We start from the raw sequence: 20,627 nt of genomic DNA, 5'->3' as shown, positions 1-20,627 counted from the left end.
TTATGTTAGGTCAGTGTCGTACTTTGATCTCGAAGTTTCAGCTCATATTTCTGTCTGTGTTCAGGCGCAACCTTGAGTATGATGTATCAGCATTTCCGTTGTCTATGGTGTAGGAAATGTACACTTTTTAGAATGTGCTTTAATTAACATTGAGATTTGTGACTGAGATGAATTAAAATTATTCTTTTGTTAATTTTAAATATCTCCTTGTTTTCCTTTTACTATTTGAACTTGTATGAAGTATTATATGACCTCCTTTAGACAGGAACATATAGATCTAAAATTTGGACATTTTATTTTAGTAATTTCTATTATGATTGGTGTTATTATTATTACTACTATTTTGGAAAGAAAAAGAAAACATTCCTGACTGCAATTTTTGGTTGTCCCTGACACCATTTTTGGAATTTTTCAGTAAGTTTGTGGCAATTTTTTTTCCTGTGGTGTAAACAGGTCGTAGTCCACTCGTGAATGTACACAACGTGTTTTCACCATCTTAATTATACATTTTGGTGCTGAGAAATAATTTTCTGAGCATTTGAAAATGTGCCGTCCATAGTCCTTCCTGCGTACTCTTCATATGGATGGGAACAAAATGGTAAAGAGAGTGTCAACGTTTGGTAACTATTAAATTGATGCAAGAGAAGATTCACTCATTTTTCTATATTGTTTCTATATTAATGATAATAAGTTACGAGTCTAAAAGTATTTATTTCCATTTGTTATGTTGGAAACAGCAAAACTATTATATAATATAAATATCTCTATGCAATGAGTGAAGTTAACTTTAAGAAAAGGTTAGGGAATATGTTTTGTGTAAATCTTATTTTAATTATTTTTAAAAAATAAAATGAGATTGATTCAATCTGAAAGTGTTTTTATTATATACTGGTTTGCTTATTCTAAATACTGCATCTCTGAAACACGCTAAATGCCCAACCGCCCTCTTGGATCCGCCATAGTTAGAAGTGCGGCAAAACTACTTGCACCAGTGACATTTTGAAAAAATGTCAGATGTATCTGATGTCATTTTCTCTTATTTTCATCAGAAAAAATAACTTGAATCCAAATCGGTGGATGAACCATGTATCGTGCGCCAGAGATGCAGTACATGTCCCTATTCAAATGTGATGTAGTGATATATCCATCTGGTGTTAAATCTGAAAAAAACTATATGGTCACATCTGGTTTACCGATGTGGGTGGGATCTCCCACCCAGATCTTCTCCAAACCCACATTGCCATTCTAGCTTCCTTGGTTAACCGATGTCTCTATATGGGTCCAGCCCACATCTACAACATGCCCTAGAAATGAACACATCCGCACTCAGATTTGAATAAAACTTTATTTAATCGTTTAGTGTGAAAAGAAATAGGCTGAGCTCGTACGTTTCGCAATTGTGTATACAAGCTGGGCGATCAGAAATATCGCCTATTGTGTGTTCCTTGTGAAAAGTACTGGGCGATTCAAATACATTTGAATAGCTCCCTTCTTTTTACAAGGAAAATATAGAGCTACATCGGTTAACCATATGAGCTAGAACGACGATGTGGTTATGGAACAGATCTAGATGGGCCGACATTGATCTCGCATAGGCCGATATTGTTCAACCAGGGATCAAGATCGATGATGTTGATAAAAGGCAGATCTAGATGGGGCGACATGGATTAATATAGGGCCAACATTGATCTGGAATAATCATGGGACCCACATAGGTCAACATGGACGCTGATGTTTATCGACATAGATTTGCCGATCTTGGCCAATGTCGGCAAAATGTTTGCCATTCTACATCGATCCACATCGACAGCAACATCGATCCCAACAACAAATACCATGTTGATCGACATCGGCCCATTAATTATGCTACTGGGGATGGACCAACCCGAAGATGAAATATTATGTCTGTAGTGTTAGAATACCACTAATACGACAGAGAAATAGGAAGGAGTGTGAAATTAGACAAGGAATCAAATATAACGTAGGATAATTAATACGTACATACCATATATGATTTTTTTAAAGTAGTGTATTGAATAGCGCTAATTAAGAACATAGAAAAAAAGTTTTCCACGAGCATATTTGAGAGTGATTTACTTCGGACATTGGCATTGGCATCCAGAAATATATTGGAATCCTATTCCATTAAATACGTATGAATATATCATTTGAAAATCAATGTAGAGTTAGCACAAAATAAATAACATTACAATTCGTACGTGTCAATGTTTAAAGTACATACTCTGATGTGTGCGAAAAATGATTAAGTAATACGTTATTCTTAAACACATGTATATATTAAATTCATCCACAACCGCTTACAGCAAAAAGTGTTCCTTTCTCATGCATGGAAATTAGAGGATAATTATAGGCATAGTTACCTAAGATAATAAAGAAATTATTTATTAATAGAGTTGTTATAAAGAATTCAAAGGAAAACGAATACAAAGAAAATTTTACCACTAGTTATACAGATTATAAGTTACCGAATACTAATTATTGTATACAGCTACGGAGAGCGTAAGTAAATAGGTAAATAGTAATTGCCCTTCTTAACAAACTGTTGTTCTTATCCAGAAACAAAGTTAATTTACAACTTGTAGCACTCTTTTTACACAATTGTTTTTTGGTATTTTATCTAACGGAATCCAATAAGTGGTATAGTATCCTATAAATAAAATGACTCCATTTATTTCAAGCTTGAATATCTGCCTAATATTGGAAAAGAAATACAAGAATAGCACTTAAACAATACGGAAGACCAATAATGTAAAAGAATGTTAGAACTGAATGAAGTGACTGCGGGCCTTCTCCTCACTACTATAACGATCTTCTTGACATTGTTGTTGTAGGTTATCCACTTTTTATTGCTTGTGAATAACCACTTCAGAAATGCCTCGAGTTCGTTGTATCAGTAGAATTTCATAGAGAGAAATCCGATCTAGTAAATGTTTTTAGGAAGATTATACGGCAAACAAACATCGAGCTTCTTCGTAGCTAGTTTTCTTCAAATGGTTACCACTGTTTTGTGATGGAAATTTAAGTCATTGGCGATGTCATGATTCTCTACACGCGTATGGCTCATCATTTTACAATATCATATAATTTTCTACGTTTTTTGCCTGTTGTAACATTCTAGGCATTGAAATTTTCAAAATGGAAGCTTCTAAAACATATTTTGATTCTCACTTTCTAATAATCTATTTTTTATATAAATAGCACAAATTTCTTCATGATACTTCAATAAAAAAAAATTAAAATCTTGAAAATATATGATGCCATTTTCACACATAAATTATCACTTAGTGTCCGCCATTGGATTTGCTCTATTAGAATATTTTCTAGTTTAAAAAATAAATTGAATTTTGTTGTAGAAACGGACCTACGTTACATTTTAGAGAATTGTGATATCTGTAATCTGGAATTCCTTTAAAATACGGACATTACTATTCCGGTTCCATTAAATATTTTTATGCTAAGTTCACACTGTTAAAATTGTATTGAAACATACCAAAATCCAAAGCGAGTCATTGCGAGAAAAGCAAAGAACCTTCAGCTACACAACTTATAATTTTCAAAACAAGTGCTGAAATTTTCAACAAGCAATGGATGAATTTGAGCTTTTTTAGATGTTTAATTTCATAAGTTCTTAATGTTAATTTTCAATTTTATGCAGAGTGTTTAGCTTCCTGTTCAAGAGTAGCTTGGTTGGGAGAACAATTGAACCTCAATATATTTCGTTTTATGAAACATTCTTGAGAAACCGTAATACTCTGACAACTATTTTATTGAGTTTCTTATATCCCGTTGCCTGCTTTGAGCAAACTGTGTATTCTATTCTGGTTAATAAAAGCTCGCTGTGTGATACATCGGCGAAATGCACATAACTATTGTATCCTTTAAACATAAACAAACATAATTTTTCTATGGCACCTTTACATTAATAGAATGTCGAAACTATTGCGTTTAAAGCTGCTAGGTCTCACAGCCACAACGAAACGAAGGTGAATTTACAAAAGAATACCACCCGTAGAAGGATTGGAACTTGATTCCTTCAGTTCCTAGGCAAAGTGATAACTCTTATTGACTATGCTATTCCGCCGCTAATACTGTTTCTTGGAATGGAAACTGAAAATCCGTAAGCCGATAAACTTATAATTGTAATTATATGCTAGTGTAGTTAATTGTTAATAAAATCAGATTGTTAAAGCGGTGGTCTATTCTCGATTTCATTCCCAGAAATATGATAGCTACATTCCAAATGTATCCTTAATCTAAAGCCGAAATAATACTGCATATTATAGCAAGTCCATGAGCAGAGAATCTGACTTCACTGGCGTAACCGAAACTTTATTACGAGAGGGCTTGAAATCCCAAGAAAAAATATATATGTGTACAGAGCTCGAAGAATGGCGACTGGAAATGATAGTCTGACGCCTAGTTAATTTAAGCCCAAAACACCTACTACTATGTATCGAATTCGTCGCAAATGGCATAAATTACAACTACGAGATGAAATGGCAACCAAACTCTGATCTGGCTACCGAATTCAAATGTATGTGTAGTCCTCCCGACAATATATAGCAAAGCATTATATAGATACCTTTACACATAGCCTGAAAGAGTCAGAAGTATGGCGTTTGAAGCAAAAGGCCAACAAACGATGTATATATGCGCAAGCAACGATGTATAGTCATGCCAAACAAAGATAAGAGGCTCTATAATTAACTATATGTAACAAGAGCAAGGTAGTAAAGAGTAAAAATGATATTTAAAACAGAGACTGACCATGGCTCAGGTACCAAATATAGCGATCATCATATAGTGAATTCATGGGCTTAATGCCCATTGACTTTCGTTGAGATCGGAAGCAGCAATCAGATCAACTTTTTTCCCGGCTACGGCAGTGTCTTTCGTTATTAAGCTTGTCACGTTTAACAGGAAACTTAAATAAGAATCACTTATGTATGTTTTTTCTTATCAGTTTTAAACTGTCATACGTATATTTTTCAAAAAACACAATAGTAAGAACGGAAAATTTTACATGGATTAGTACCTGCTTGCGTTTTAAATCAAGAAACACGGCGTTTACAAGGTATTAATCTACTTTAGGAAAACAGTACTTCCATATATAAGATATATATGTAGTTTCGTATATGAATGCACAAACTAATTTAATGCAATGCTTACTGAAACTTACTTTATTATAAAATACTAATTTTGCGTTTGGTTTTAAAGAAGTCTTTTGAAAGTCTTGAATTTTGAACCTAATTCTTTTTCGACATTAAGACGTGAAGTTTTTCGTATACATGTCTGAACATATGCTTACTTAACTACCTTTGTAATTTTATTCTTTAAAATACCCTTCTTTTATATGTGAGGATGTATTGTGACAACTTTTCAATAGATTTTTTCTGCATTCCTTACACGTCAGAGACATTTTTACCTTCTTTCTGTACTCTACATACAAGTTATATGTGTCACTCTTATCTGTTAACACGTATTGCTAAATTTAGTTCTGAACTTAGTCGTTTTTTACACTCTTCGCTTGTATGAAGGTTCTTAGCTTCATGTTTTGCACGCCTATATACACTCATACATCATACCCTCACACACTGTGTATGTTGGAGAAATTACTTTTGAATATACCGTCTTCAACACTTTACCCGATACGCTTCCAATCTGTGCTGCTAACTTCAACTAAATGCTCTCGCACAATCTTGCGACGAAAAAAAGTCTTCAGTTGTCTCACCTGAATTGACTTTAAACCGAATATTTAACCACATTGTATATTTTGCATCTGAACATCCCTTACAGCCAACACTCTTAGGTCCTGTGTTTTTTCTTAACTGTATAAATAAACATCTGACTTTCAAAACTTGAATTTCAACAAAATTTTCTCTCGAACACGAACGAAAGTTCCATCGGAGTGATAACACTCAAAGTTAGAGTAAAGTATTTATCACACTCTTGGCAAGTTTGACTTTTTCACCTGGTAACACAAAGACGTGATGCAAATGTGATCTTAGATTATATAATGCTCGGGATCAAAATGTTATTAAATCTGAAAAAAGTCTCTTCCACACTCTTTGTATGTGTCTTTTGCACCTCTGTCTTAACACGTGTGTGTCCAAATGTGAAATTGGAACAAACGCGTTTCCACAATCTTAGTGTGTCTCTGCATTTACACCAGTATGTATTAACATGAGTCTAGCAAAATATATTTTACTAAAAGCCTTAACACACCCAAGTATGTGTGAGTTTTTTCACCTGTATGTAGTCACATGCGTACAGCTAAACTTGAAATTTGATTGAATTTCTTGCCACGCAATTTGCATGTTTGAGGTTTTTAACCTGCCTGTATTATGTTTATTCAAATACAAACTTCGTGGCATGTGTGAAGTTTTTCGCTTGTATGTAGTATTAGCATGTGTCTAGCCAAAGGGGAACTTAGATTGAATTTCTTGCCACATACTTTGATTTGTGAGGTTTTTGACCTATATATATTAACATGTGTTTTTTCAAATACGAACTTCGTGTAAATCTTTTGCCACACTCTTGGCATGTGTGAAGTTTTTATTAGCATGTATTAGCATGTGCTTAGCCAAATGGGATCGTCGAGTGAACTTCTTTCCACACTCTTGGCATGTGTGAGGCTTTTCACCAGTATGTATCAGCATGTGCCTAGCCAAATGGGATCGTCGAGTGAACTTCTTTCCACACTCTTGGCATGTGTGAGGCTTTTCACCAATATGTATTAGCATGTGCCTAGCCAAAGGGGATCGTCGAGTGAACTTTTTTCCACACTCTTCGCATGTGTGCGGCTTTTCACCAGTATGTATCAGCATGTGCCTAGCCAAATGGGATCGTTGATTGAATCCCTTCTTACAATCTTCGCATGTGTGGGGCTTTTCACTTGTATGTGTTAACATGTGTACATCTAAATTTGATCTTTGGTTGAAGTCCTTTCCACATACGTTGCATATATGAGGTTTTACATCTCTATGTATTATCATGTGTCTAGCCAAATATGATCGTTGATAAAATCTCTTTTCACAATCTTGGCATGTGTAAGACTTTTCACCTGTATGTACTAACATGTGTGAACTTAAACCTGAACTTTGATTGAATCCTTTGCCACACTCTTGGCATGTATGGAGTTTTTTATCTGTATGTATTAGCATGTGCCTAGCCAAATGGAATCTACTACTGAATCCCTTCCCACAATCTTGGCATGTGTGAGGCTTTTCACCTGTATGTAAGAACATGTTTTTTTTCAAATATGAACTTCGTGTAAGTCGTTTACCACACTCTTGGCATGTGTAAGGTTTTTCACCTGTATGTATTAACATGTGCATAGCCAAATCGGATCGTTGATTGAATCCTTTACCACACTCCTGGCATGTGTGAAGCTTTTCACCTGTATGTATTAGCATGTGCCTAGCCAAAATTGAACGATTAGAGAATCCCTTTCCACAATCATGGCATATGAGAAGTTTTTCACCTGTATGTATTAACGTGGGTCGGACCAAACTTGAGCGTACATTGGATTCCTTTTTACACTCTCGGAATGTGTGCGGTTTTTCAACCTTGTGTTTTAACATATCTGTTTCTAAATGTGATTGAGGAAACCCTGCGTAAGGCTGCTTGCAAATATGAGATTTCTCACCCGAATGAGAATTCTTTTCCTTTCGTGTAGTAAACATATATGCCTTCCTGCAAGCAGTGTGTTTATGTAACCTGCAACAAATTCAATAAACACGCTAATGGATATCGAGTTAAATATGAAACATTAATGATATGCAAACAGTTCCATATAAAATACTTGCTTTCTGTTATATTTGTTATTGCATCTTAAAGCATGGATTGCCATGCGTATCATACGTGATACAAATGACGTGTTCCGTCTATGCTTCGTGTATCATATCTATCATATCTGATACGTAAGGAACGTTCTTCTTATTTATATATATATATATATATATATATATATATATATATATATATATATATATATATATAACAAACTTACTGGCGGTCAGGGACCTAGAAAAACATATTGCAGCAATAATTCTCCCGTCAGTTTCCGTTCAGTGATCACGTTTTTGCTAAATAAAATCTGTAAACATTTAGCTAATACATCCGAACTCCGCAATTTGTAGATGACCATTTTTATTTTCCATACGCATTTGGTATATTGTTCAAACTTTGGTTTGTGTAGGTTAGGTAAAGTTGGTATAGTATCTATTACAGACATATGTACTAGATATCATAAAACTGAACCTCACCTACACAAGCCAACCAACAAGTAAAGAAAATGTATAATCAAAAGTAAAATCTTTACGCATTTGTTCGAAGTTTACTCTATATATTTTCATATGGATAGTAATATTATACTATATGTAATACATATTTGCACTCCACATGTAAATTATCACTTCCTGTCGCACAAAATATGATAGGTCTACACAGCGATTAGGCCACTTTAGAGCTTGATATTGAAATATTCTAGGCACATACATGGACTGCCTTTGCACGCATCCCAGATAGCTTGTGTGACCTATTTCCTGTCATAGTGTTGACCCACCTCTTCTCGCGTGCGTTTTGTAGCACCTCGTACAACTTTCTCGAACTTTCGTGGGAGGACTACGTGCAGGTGTGAAAATTAGCTGATGTTCACTACTTTCTTGTTTGCTGGTACAGTAAGATCTGATTTATCTTGGATTGATGCCCAACATAAAGATTTTATTATGGCGTGGTGAAATTCCTTTATCCTCATTTTCTGTTTCAAGGTATTACTATTATAAAGATACTGAGCAATTCCAAGACTCGTACCTCAAATTGCCTAAATAACAATTTTCCTTACCACTTTGTATATATTCTTCAAGTCTACTATATGTGGCTATCTGGTCTCAAGTATAAATCCCTTTCGTGGTTCTAATTTGCAATGCAGTAGGTTTAAGTTCTTGGCCAAGATAAGTTTCTTGGTTAAAAGTTTTCAAGACATAGTCGTCTGCAGATTTAGCAGTGGAAATCATTAGGATATCTCTTTGGGCTTTCAATTTCAAAACTGATACCCCTCCACCTGATATTTTACCATTAGCCTCTCTTCTGTTCAACTTCGCATATTTCACTTCCTTACGAATGTTTTTTTTTTTTTTTTTCATTTCACAGGATCCCAACGAGATGAGAGTTTTCGCGCAACAAATATTTAGAGCAATAATGATAAAATAATTGTCTACGTAAAATGAACGTCCTTCACCAAAAAGTCCTGTAATCAATGACACAACCACTCCCTTCGGAACTGACTTCTTGATTTACACTTCTACCAAATACCATGCATAACCACTATCACTACATAACTTAAGAGAAATTCATTCCGTATTTGTAGCGGTTCGATGATACATGCTGATGGAATGATAGTCGGCCTCGTCAGGGGATAATGAATTAAACCATGCACACCTTTCTTCCTCGAGGATATATACATTGATATTTGCTAATTAACAGATTTAGAATCTTTTCTACTTAAGAAGTCTATTATCAATAGCAGTTTCGTTGTCGAGAAAATGCCACAATCGGAACAGAAAATCAAATCTGTTTTGCGACAATACCTATCTTGGCAGTGTGAAACGACATAATTTACTATTGCTCCAATAGTCCTCCGCATTACACTTTGACAAGTACCACAGAACCTACCAAGTCAAAAGTTTTCTTTATTTCTTCAATATTGGTCCGAGTGCACTTATATAATTTGAATGAGGTTCAACGTCTTCATGTTGCACAACAGTGTGAGTAGCGAAGAAGTTTGTTTCATTCACCATAATATGTAACAACACTTGGATTGTTAGACAGGTGAAATATGCTATATAAAATATCTATTACAAACCAGTGAGCAACTGATCTACGCTTTAAGAGATTGAAGCGGCAATTTGCGTAGTTTCCTTAATATATATAAAATTACTATATTTTGTAAAATTAATAAGATGTCCAGTTTAGTAGTCACAGTTTTGCTTGCATACAAGAAATTTCAGGTAAACTAGCTTTTCATGAGGATTTCATAAAATGTTGTTCACCTGTGAATCCATGCATCTTAAACATAACATATAGATTTATTTCCATATTTTAACATGAAACAACGTGTTAAACTGTAGAAGGTCTCGTGGGATAAGACGTTAGACATCTTGTAAGGCAAAGTATTTCCATCATCTAAATAACGGTATTTTCCCCTTCTTCAATTACGTAGATAATTCTGCTGCTTGGGAAGAATATGTAAAAAAAAAAAAAAAAATCTCCTGCGCAATTCATACTCATATTACGTATATCATTCCCGAGTTACTACACTGCAATTTTCACTGGAGAAGACTTTACTAAGTATATCTATGTAGTTTTAAGACTTCATGTAGTATATAACTTTTTAAACAGACGACTGGGAAGGTAAATATTACATACTATATGCCGAATATTCTGACAAATACTCAATATTTGAAGACCATTATAACAACGAAACTAGAAAAGCAATACACATTTAAAATAGTGCTTTAAAAATAACTTCTTTCCACGTCTATACCAATGCTTTCTGAAAAGAGTACACAATTTATTTATATTAGTTCATTAAAGTCCCTTTACTTCGTGAAAATGCTTGCAGAAACTTGTCAAATTTCATTTCAGTAACAAATAAGATCTAGAACCTGCAGATCTTGAATCTGGGGCAATATAGATAACTTATTCCCCATTGTATTGTCTCAAAGAGCTGTGAAATTCAGAAATTGAAGTTGCGCATTAGTTTTCTGGACATTCTGTTACAGAGGTCGCACCTGGGCCAATCCATGCAATGTGATAGAGATGAAAGAAAAATTGCCGCTTGATCGTTTCTAAAAAATCTAATTTTTAAAAGAATCTTTATCCTAGATTAAAAGAATCTAATCAGAATCAGAATAGAATCTAATCAGAATTAAAAGAATCAGGGTACTTCGAAATCACAATTAGTTATTTTTTAAAACGCAATATGGCGACGCAGCGGCTGCCACCAGTTTTTTTTTTTTCGATTTAAGCGTTAAAGTTGTTTTGAATATCTCAGCATGTATTTGTCTTACCGAATTGAAAATTGCTGGACGTCTTTAACTCCTGCAGAACTAAAACTTTGATTTCTTAATATTTTTGCCCAAAACCACTTGAAGGGGGTGAAGCAGGGTCTTCACTAGCAACATTTTTGGACATTAAAAACATGACTGGGAAGAGGAAACAACTGACGGAGGTCTGAATTTGGTTGTGCATGTAGTACAGGGTCAGAAGATAATACACCAAAATTTACAGAACTGTAGCTGCTCCCAAAGCCCTAAAAAAAACAGAGAAGTTGGGGAATTATGCCAATTTAGCATTTTTCAATCTCCAATATCTCTAATGGGCCAGAATAAAAAAATCTGAAATTTTTGCAACAGTTTGTCCTTTAGTGTACCATAACACACAACGAAGCGCGAATTGTTTTTTTTAGCAGAAAGGGAGTCAAAGTATCAAGTAATGACGTCATACTCTAGGAGATGTTTTGTTCATAAAATCTACTGGAAATTTTTTGTTGTGAAGCAAAATAAAGTAGGATGAATCCTTAGTCCAGTCAAGGCGCTGAAGCTCTTTCTTTCCTCTAGTTATAAACTTGTCACCACAAGAAAAGTCAAACACTATTCTGGTGGCATGAAAAGTGTACAGTAGGTACATGGTAACGCCTTAAGACCAGTATAATTACAAATAGCAATGTGAGTAATACTACTACTACTTTTAGTAATAATAATAATATAGAGAAGTTCACTTAGTTAAAATATTTGCCGTACAGCCAAAAGGAATGAGATTAAGGAGAACAGAGCAACATTAATGGACAAAAATGCGTATAGAATTATTTACAAATCCTTTTAACACTAGAATTAATATTGAAGAAACTAAACAATTGAAAATCCATAATTCATTAGTATTAAACATACAGACCTAGGCTACAGAACAATTGGATAGGGTACAATGCATCAGTACTAGTTAACAATCCTATCTGTTTATAGAACTCCTGATAGTAATCATAATATTTTTTTAGAAAAAATGGAGAAGTTATTACCATTTCTCAGTTATTGGCAGTAACTGGCATAATTATCAGGTAGTAATAGGGAGAGATTAAAAATACACATTTTGATGTGACAACTGAGAAACGAACTGTCCATGAGTTACTTAATCTATCCAGACAACATAATCTTCAAGCGGTTAACTTAAACCGACTAGAGGCACAGCGTGCTTAGATAATGCATTTACCAACGTAAATGTCAATTTCATTTGTGTTGCTGGTGGAAACTGTTCTATGATTGGTTGATGTTTATTTTCGTACTAAGAAGCTGAAGCCAGATGTCAGGTAGATGATAACCTTCGTCTCTGTTGATGGAGGCATTATGTGTACGAATGAATAGAACTTCATGTATTTTCCTGTCCTAGAACTGTTTGCTTTTCTTTAGAACTTCAATTTGGTTTCACATAGTAGTTAATTTTATTGTATGCGGTGTTCGGTTATTGCAGATTTATCAGGTTGTTTCAGTCTGATGTTTCGCTGGTGTTCTTTCATGGTCTTCAATATTCCTTCTCGTTTCGCCTATGTAAGTGGAGTTATATTCTCATGTGAACCTATGGATGCCCTGTGTCTTTAATCCCAATGGGTCTTTTGGGTTAGGTAGAAAACTCTTGATCTTCGGTGTGGGGCAGTGTTAAGTCTTGATGTTGAATTTCTTCAATAGCCTTGCTAGTTGATTAGAGGTTTTTCCCACTTATGGAATAATTGCAATATTTTCCTTGTCTCCGTATTGTTTTCTTTTGTGGCGCAATTTCTGTTACTGTATTTTCTCATGGCTGTCTTGATCTGTTCCGACGAATATTCGTTGGATTTAAATACGTTTTCCAGGTGAGAGAGTGCTATGCTTATATTATCTGCATCAGCCATTTGGTGTGCTCTGTGTATTAGATTATTGAAACTACACATCTTGTGTGCAGGTTGATGAAAACCGGTATCGTCGAGATAGAAATCGGTGGGCATAGGTTTCCTGTAGATTGGGTGGCCTAGACTTTCATCTGGTTTCTTGAATACGAGTACGTGCAGGAACGGGAATCTTCCTTCCATTTCTACTTCCATTGTGAACTGAATGTTGCACTGTATATAATTCAGAATGGATGTGCTCGTATTCAAGAAACCAGAAAGAAGTCTAGGCCAGTCAATATACAGGACACCCACGCACAGTGATCTCTACGTCGATGATATCAGTTTTCATCATCTTACACAGAAGATGGGGGTGGTAAATACTCTAATGCACAGAGAGAACATCAAATAGCAGATGTAGATAAGCATAGAATTCTGTCAGATCAAAACGGTATTTAAATTTAACTCACAGTCATCGAAACAGATCAAGACAGCCATGAGAAAATGTAGTAACAGAAATTGCGCCACAAAAGAAGACAATACGGCAGGCAAGGAAAATATTGCAGTTTATTCACACGTAGGAAAAACCTCTTAATCAATTACCAAGACTATGCTACCTACCGTTTCCCTTGGGTGCTGGCTCCCGAAGAACTCCCTAAGAAAACAGCTGATAACAATTCTGGTCCAGGCTCATATTCTGTTCAGGCGCTGATTGATAATATTGAAATGTAACAAGTGATTTGACATGAGCCACGTTGGTGCTTTTGAGATTCAGGTTGTATTATACTTACTTTTGCGTATGCACACGCATACATATACGCAACTGGCAAGCCGTCTGCTCGCAGGAATTCACACAGACATGAATGAAGACGATAATATTTACTTAGGTAAATTCCTATTTATTGAATATGAATATATGTGGGTACGGAGCGGAATAAGAAATATATATATTAACAACACACAAAATTCTCACTTTACAGAGCTAAATGCTCAAACAGAAGAAATTGCACTGAGGCAATCGAATAAACGAAATGAAGAATAAAACTCTTAACACTGCATGGTAAATGTAGATATGCGCACACTATATACGAACACTAGAAACATAGCCCTTGTTTAGATATCACTTGCACTATAAATTTACTATTCGCACTGAGACGAGACTTTCACTGCGTAATAATGACAAGGGGAATGGGGAAAATACTGGAAAAACACTGATCAATGAAGTATCTTGACTCCAAAAGGACGTTTTAGCTTCACACCCTATATATTAATGTAGCGACACAATGTTCTTCCTACTATGACTCCTTGCCACGAACTCCCCTTTTTCTAACTCTCGCTTCTACTGACGCTTGGGAACAACCCGTTTTCTACACCTAGGGTTGACAATGCATTATATCAAATAATAAAGAAAATGTTAAAGTTTTCTGCATTCATACACAATGCCAATAGGTCGATGTTATAATAGAGAACATTGGCAACATTTGATTTGGTCCCGTGAGAGTGAAGCTTGGAAATAATAGTTAAGAAAAGTGTGGCAGTCTAAACTAATAAATTCTTTCCATGATTATTGGATTTTTATACACTACTGTTATACGTAAAACAGTTCAGTGGAAAGGAGCAAACGATGGTAATTGTGAGTATGAGTCATTTCACCTACGACTCCTGCAAGACATGAACGCTGTTCTCACGGTAGGAAGGGTGACGTAATATGAGTGCGTGAGAACACGGCAAACACAATATCATTCACACACAATATCAACTTCGTGTCCAAAAATATTCCCAATCTTAATAAATGTTGTTATGAAAAAAGTATATGCGGAACAGTCATGGTGACGAAGACTATAAGTTGGAAACTATTTTTACGGAAAGAAAAAATAAGTTTGCTGCTACGAAGCACTCTGTCTAGACGATAAGCGTTGCATTGAAAAACAACAAGTTCTTTGTTCCACCGTGAGAAGCAATAAGAGCGACTGAAGAACACCTGCATACAGAAAGAGTTGGCCAATAACAACAACCAGAAGAAATACAACAATTCCTTAAGATTATGACAGTGTGTGGTTCGAATACCGTGTATTCCCGTTTGGGATAAGCCATTCTATGACGGTATTGAGGTTCATGTTCCGATAAGGGAACATTACACTATCACGATCTCCAGGTTCCGGTGCTATCAGATTAATAAAGAGAGACTTGGTTGCGTATCCACCGTTGCTGAAGAGCCAGTCGTAGTGCAAAAGAAGGGTTAGAACTTTTGTTTTTAACAGTCTCATAATAAGTGTATTTATATTTCCGAGCTTCTCCTATAGCGTCTGGAAGGAAACTCATGAGGTGTACAACAGGCAAAATAAGCACCGGATGGTTGCAGAGGACAAATGTACCCTTGCACTGCGCTACATTAAATATATCGATGGATATATGGGCAAAGGTGGTATGTCCAATTTTTTTTTTTCGAAAATGAGGTTATGACTGATACGGATAATGTCCGAAGTCCTTTTTCATTTATGAGCAATGGTTCTAAATGCAAATACATAATAACGACGTTATTGGCAAAAAACAAAGGTTATATGTTTTGGAATCATGATATGCTGTGAGCAAAAGTGATAAGTCCATTTATGTGGACATATCAACTCTGTTTTTCTGAAAACGGTTCGTAGTTCTTTGGCATCTTCACATATCTTCTATTTCTTTTGGTTGCTGATAATTCCACCATTCTACTTTGTATATGCACTTATTATTATTTTTAAAAATTTTACTGGAGGTATCTATTTCCACATTTTGCACTTGCGGTTTCAATATTCTGAAAATATGAGCCACTTTCTGAGACGGTTAAAGTTACATGTTTACCCTAGCAGAATAAAAAAATAGTTCCTACACAACAGTTAGTTTTTAAGCACTTTCTTCGCTTGTAAAAGTTGATCAATTGAATATTATCTTATTGGGAACATATTAATCATATTTAAACACATAATAATATACTTAATAACTAATTATTGTAAAAAATGCACATTATGACGTATAGTCCACCTCTGCATTTTAGCTTTGGGTAGGAGGGAGGAGAATGTTAAACTGAGTTCAATTTTTTGTCCGTATTTGGTCGTACGAAGAGGAAAATAGGTGGTTGGATGCACACACACATATATATAAATCAATAAATTCTCTTTGAATACGAGAGTTGATTGAGAATTATATTACGATAACGTTATAAGATTACAATATAAAATGCACTAGCAGCACACTCTAAGCCATAGCTCTGAAGATGTTATCGTTGCATCGTAACGAAAACTCAGCACAACATTCACTCTGGCAGCAATACTGAGAACATTGGATTAATATCTTTGTTATGTTTATCGAATGAACTGAGTTTGATTAGGATGTCTCGTTGACAGGTTGATGTCCTTTCCTTGTCAGAAGCGTGTCAGTATTCAAGTCTAACACCCAACGCTTATAGCAATACGAGGTTTACAGCAAATTGTAATTACTTTTGGATACTTATTTCATTGCCAAAATGTATTCCCTCATACAAACTTAAGCATTATGTTGCATTCTTTACGTGTCCAAACGTTTGCGATAAAAATTAACTCAGTTTAAAGTAAACGAAGAAAAGAATAGTTAACGACGTACTTGAAATGTTGAAAATATATACTTGTACGCACCATACCCATGAAGAAAAAAAAAACGAATTTAAACGTACCTGAGGGCTTGTGCATCGTTACCTGCTTCTCGATTATCATTTTCTTGAACATCCTCTTCCTGATCGTCCTTCTCTCCAATAGTGGCAGACATGTGCGTGCTTGACTCTTCCGTGTTGTGTGTAAAATCCGGGGATCTTGGCTCGATGTTACTGTGAAAATGTTTCGCATTTACGACTACTTCATCTGTTGATAAACGCTTGATTAAACATATTGCTTCCGAAGTTAGTTTCCAATCGGATATTGTTCCATCCTTATTACTTTCTGAAGCGATATTCTCTCGTTCGGTTGCACTTTCTTGTTTCTTACATTCGAAACGTATTTTAAGGGGATCTTTGTGATCACTAGTGTCACTAGTTTTTAGTACATAATTACATTCTTCAAACGACTCAAATTCTGGTTTCATTTCAACATTAATATGATCGTTTTCTGTTTTCATTTTAATTTTATTACGACCAAAGTTGAAACAATAAAAAGGAACTTCGCTCACACAAAAGCTGTCCACGTTAGAGAGTGAAACCTTCAGCAGTTAGTGTTCAGCAAAGCAAACAAATCTGAAAACAATTAGAAAGATATTTAAAAAAAAATATGAGTGGGCCAGAGGAAGACAATGATAAAAACTGCTTCAGGTGAAATTCAGTTGCTGAATGAAATCGTTTAGGATCAGACTACGGGTGTGAAAGGTACTGAAATCACTATTTTAATATTTCTGAAATTTTCCTACTAGCAATACTGAAATATCGATCTACCATAATACCGAAAATACAGAACTGTACCGAAATACTGATATTTATATTTTTTTTTTCGACTTTACATACGAGTATATTATAGATCTATATTACCTCTCTTGCCTAGTGTTGTTTTTTAATACATAAGTTCATTTTATCGATGTACTATTTTTCTTTTTGATTTTTAGGTAGTTACGATTTGTCAACATCCAGTGTTGCACGAGGACAGAAAAATATTACATTAAAAAAATATGGAAAGCAATGTTCTACAAATTTTCCAATTAAAAATAGATAACATTTCCAAACTTACTGTAATACTTTAAAAACAAATCTGCTGTTCTATGAGGTCTTTTGTCTTTACTCAAATGCAATAGCGCTAGCAATTTCTAGTTAAACTCATTTTGTTTTGATTGTCCTACGCTCTAATTTTATGAACTTACTTTTTTTTGGTATTTGTGGTTTACAGTATTCGTCACCTCTTCATTAAAGTAACTTATGGTATTTCTTGTTATATTCGCGTTAAGGGTCAGTTTGGTAAAAATATTCAGTGTGTAGGACCTACTGATTAATGCTGGATCCTATCAACATTACATCTTATCAGAAATAAATCAGTATCTCGCGCAGAAGGTGCACAAGCTAACCGCAGAACATCTAGAGAGCTCTTATATGGGATGTAATAGGGTATATACTCATTTAATCTTTTTATAGTACATCATACCTAACTTAAATTAGCGAAAGGACAAACATATTAGATGCATAAACATACGGTATATTTTACTTAACTAAAACAGTTTAATAAATAGATACACATGTTATTCTTTTTATACAATCTTTTTTGATAATCAGACAATCAAAATCAATACCAACCAAATCTAAACACCAAACAGCACAAATGCTAGCGAGAAATTTCATTTAATCTAAAAATGGAAGTAAAATAAAAAGGTGAGAATAGTAATAATGTTACCTTTCTTTTTAGCCTAACATTAAAAACAAAATTTATTTTACCCAAATAAATTGCTGTTTACATTATTATGTAGTTCACGATGTAAATGGTAATCTTTCTTATTTGGACGCAGAAAACTGCCATTTTCTCGCTGGTGGTGTAGTTTTGGCACACCACAATTTGGAAGATTTACAGGTAAAATTAGGTACTTTGCACCAAAGAATATTTTAAAATCAAATTTCTCAAGCGACAGGATTTAATAAAAAGTAATACAGCTGTATTTTAGGTTTGGAAGTGCAGGTCTGCTAGTGTAAAAATCATTACAAGTGCATTACGTCGGATAAAAATATGTGAGTGTATAAGAAAGAGGACTCTATTAGGTGCTACTTTTTCTTTCGGTGTATTTTCTTTAGAGTGTACAGAAGCGGTATTTTATGTTAACAAATAATGTTGCCAGTAGGAAATGATGGCAACTGCTATTGAAATTTATTAATTGCCAAAACACATCTATTTTCAGTAACCTCACTTACGCATATACCTACCATTGCTGACGCGCCCGCTGCCTCAAAACATCCCGGATGGACCACAAGCTTCGTCCTGCCCTGCCGGGGTTAGATAGTATTTGTTTTTACAAGCTACTTAGTATGGATAGGTTTGTGTTTTAAGAACTGCATGCGTAAGGTGTATTTACATGTAAATCATAAAACAATTGTAATATTTCAACATTTACTTCGGGTGGTTGCCTTTATCTATACAAAGTGAGATATTTTCGTGTCCCTCAGCGCAAATCTTCTATGGTACTAGTGAACGAATTATAGTTTTTCAACATTTGACTGGTTCACCCCTTAGCGATTTTCTATACTTAACAAATAATAGCATATTATTTTCCTCCCCTTTCAGAAATATCCCGGGAGAATTTATCCAACAGGATTCAAGTAGGGTTACAGTTCTTTCTTAGTATTTATTTCCATCTCAGGGAGAAATGTTCTACACTCACCAATGCTACAGTTAATTACTCGAATGACATATTATATGAGTGCTTAACATACTAAGCGGCTGAACATACTGAGACCACTCACATACAAGGACGTGTTTGAAATTAATTTTCATGTTTTCTTTCATATTTGTAGAAAGTTAGCAATCTTGGATTATAACCTAGATTTCATAGATCGTAGTTCAGTCTGTAGATGATGTGCAGATGATCCTTACTGTTTTGTTGGTGTTCATATTCATTAGCAATCTGCATCTTGTTTTATGGTAGAAATGACGGAGAAAATGTCTGACGACGCTTGAGAATAGAGATGCGCGATTGCAAGATGTTACAATCGAAACGTTTCGATTGTTTGAATCTCTCGAGGATTTCCTTAACGAGAGGTTCTAAGCGAGAAGCTCTTACCGAGAGGTTCTTAGCGAAATGTTTCGTTTAGATGTGGCATCTATTCTCGTACTGGACAATCGAAGTCTTAAGGGAGAGGTTCTAAACTAGATGTACGAAGGGCGGACATTACTGCTATTTTATATATAGCCTATATATAAATGAAAGTATGCGTGTATGTGTGTATCTGTCTATTTGCTCTTTATGGACTCCTAAACCATTCATCTGATTACCATGAAACTTTGGGAAGTTGTTAAGTACGTTCCCAGGAAGGATTTTTGGCATACTAAATGTATCCTCAGTGGCGTAGACAGGATTTTTTTTGGAGGGGGCTCACTTATAACCACCCGATCGCTATGAAACTTTAGTAAGTTGTTCAGTATATTCCCGCGAAGGTTTCTGATAGGGCATAGTGCATCTCTCCTCAGTGGCGTAGCCAGGACTTTTTTGGGGGACCTTATTTATCTGTCTGCTTGTCCTTCATGGACTCCTACACCATTATTTCGATCGCCATAAAACTTTGGGAAGTCGTTCATTTCGCTCCCGTAAAGATTTTTAGCATATTAAATCCTCAGCATTCCTCAGTGGCGTAGCCAGAATTTTTTTTGGGGGGACCTCATTTATAACCATCCGATCACCATGAAACTTTGAAATAGGACACCAAATTTATTCATTATTCACTTTTTTGTGTTTGGTACAAACTGAGTAAGTCATACAAATTTATCCGACGCTCTGTTTACAAGTTATTAAGGCTTAAATATTTGACCTTTGACCTTGTTGGTAAATACTTTTAGGACATGTAGTAATTGATGACCTATTGTTAAATGTGGAAACCGCCTCAATATGTGGCTAGGTTTAAGAGTTATTCGGGTTTATATTTTTCATCTTTGATCTTGATAGTCAGTACTTTTGGAACATGTAGTAGTTGATGACCTGTTACTTAACATGGAAACAGCCC

At 35.0% G+C, this 20,627-nt stretch overlaps 1 protein-coding gene across 4 annotated transcripts; it reads right to left on the bottom strand.

The window, feature by feature from the left end:
- Window positions 1-2,162: 2,162 nt before the first annotated feature.
- Window positions 2,163-19,605, bottom strand: LOC145689820 (uncharacterized). 4 transcript variants are annotated; one of them, XM_081764031.1, is made up of 3 exons: window positions 19,504-19,605; window positions 16,626-17,177; window positions 2,163-7,740 (listed from the first exon to the last, which is right to left on the bottom strand). In XM_081764031.1, exons 2-3 carry the CDS (start codon window positions 17,060-17,062, stop codon window positions 6,522-6,524), a joined length of 1,656 nt encoding a protein of 551 aa, XP_081620157.1. In that variant the 5' UTR covers window positions 17,063-17,177; window positions 19,504-19,605; the 3' UTR covers window positions 2,163-6,521. The 4 variants fall into 4 exon arrangements, with proteins under 4 accessions (XP_081620157.1, XP_081620154.1, XP_081620155.1 ...); XM_081764028.1 differs by having other exon boundaries at window positions 18,837-19,595; XM_081764029.1 differs by having other exon boundaries at window positions 19,292-19,595.
- Window positions 19,606-20,627: the final 1,022 nt, after the last annotated feature.

The sequence above is a fragment of the Thermobia domestica genome, chromosome 7 (assembly GCF_964235325.1).
Source record: "Thermobia domestica chromosome 7, izTheDome1.hap1.1, whole genome shotgun sequence".
Classification (NCBI taxonomy): domain Eukaryota; kingdom Metazoa; phylum Arthropoda; class Insecta; order Zygentoma; family Lepismatidae; genus Thermobia; species Thermobia domestica.
The sequence above is the reverse complement of the archived record's forward strand: the minus strand, read 5'-3'. Positions and strand labels throughout refer to the sequence as shown.

Excerpts from the sequence above, each read along its gene's own strand:
- LOC145689820 (XM_081764031.1), bottom strand. The coding sequence starts at position 17,062 with ATGAAAACAGAAAACGATCATATTAATGTTGAAATGAAACCAGAATTT. Across the intron at positions 7,741-16,625 it reads AACGATGCACAAGCCCTCAG|GTTACATAAACACACTGCTT; the intron begins GTACGTTTAAAT and ends AATTTGTTGCAG.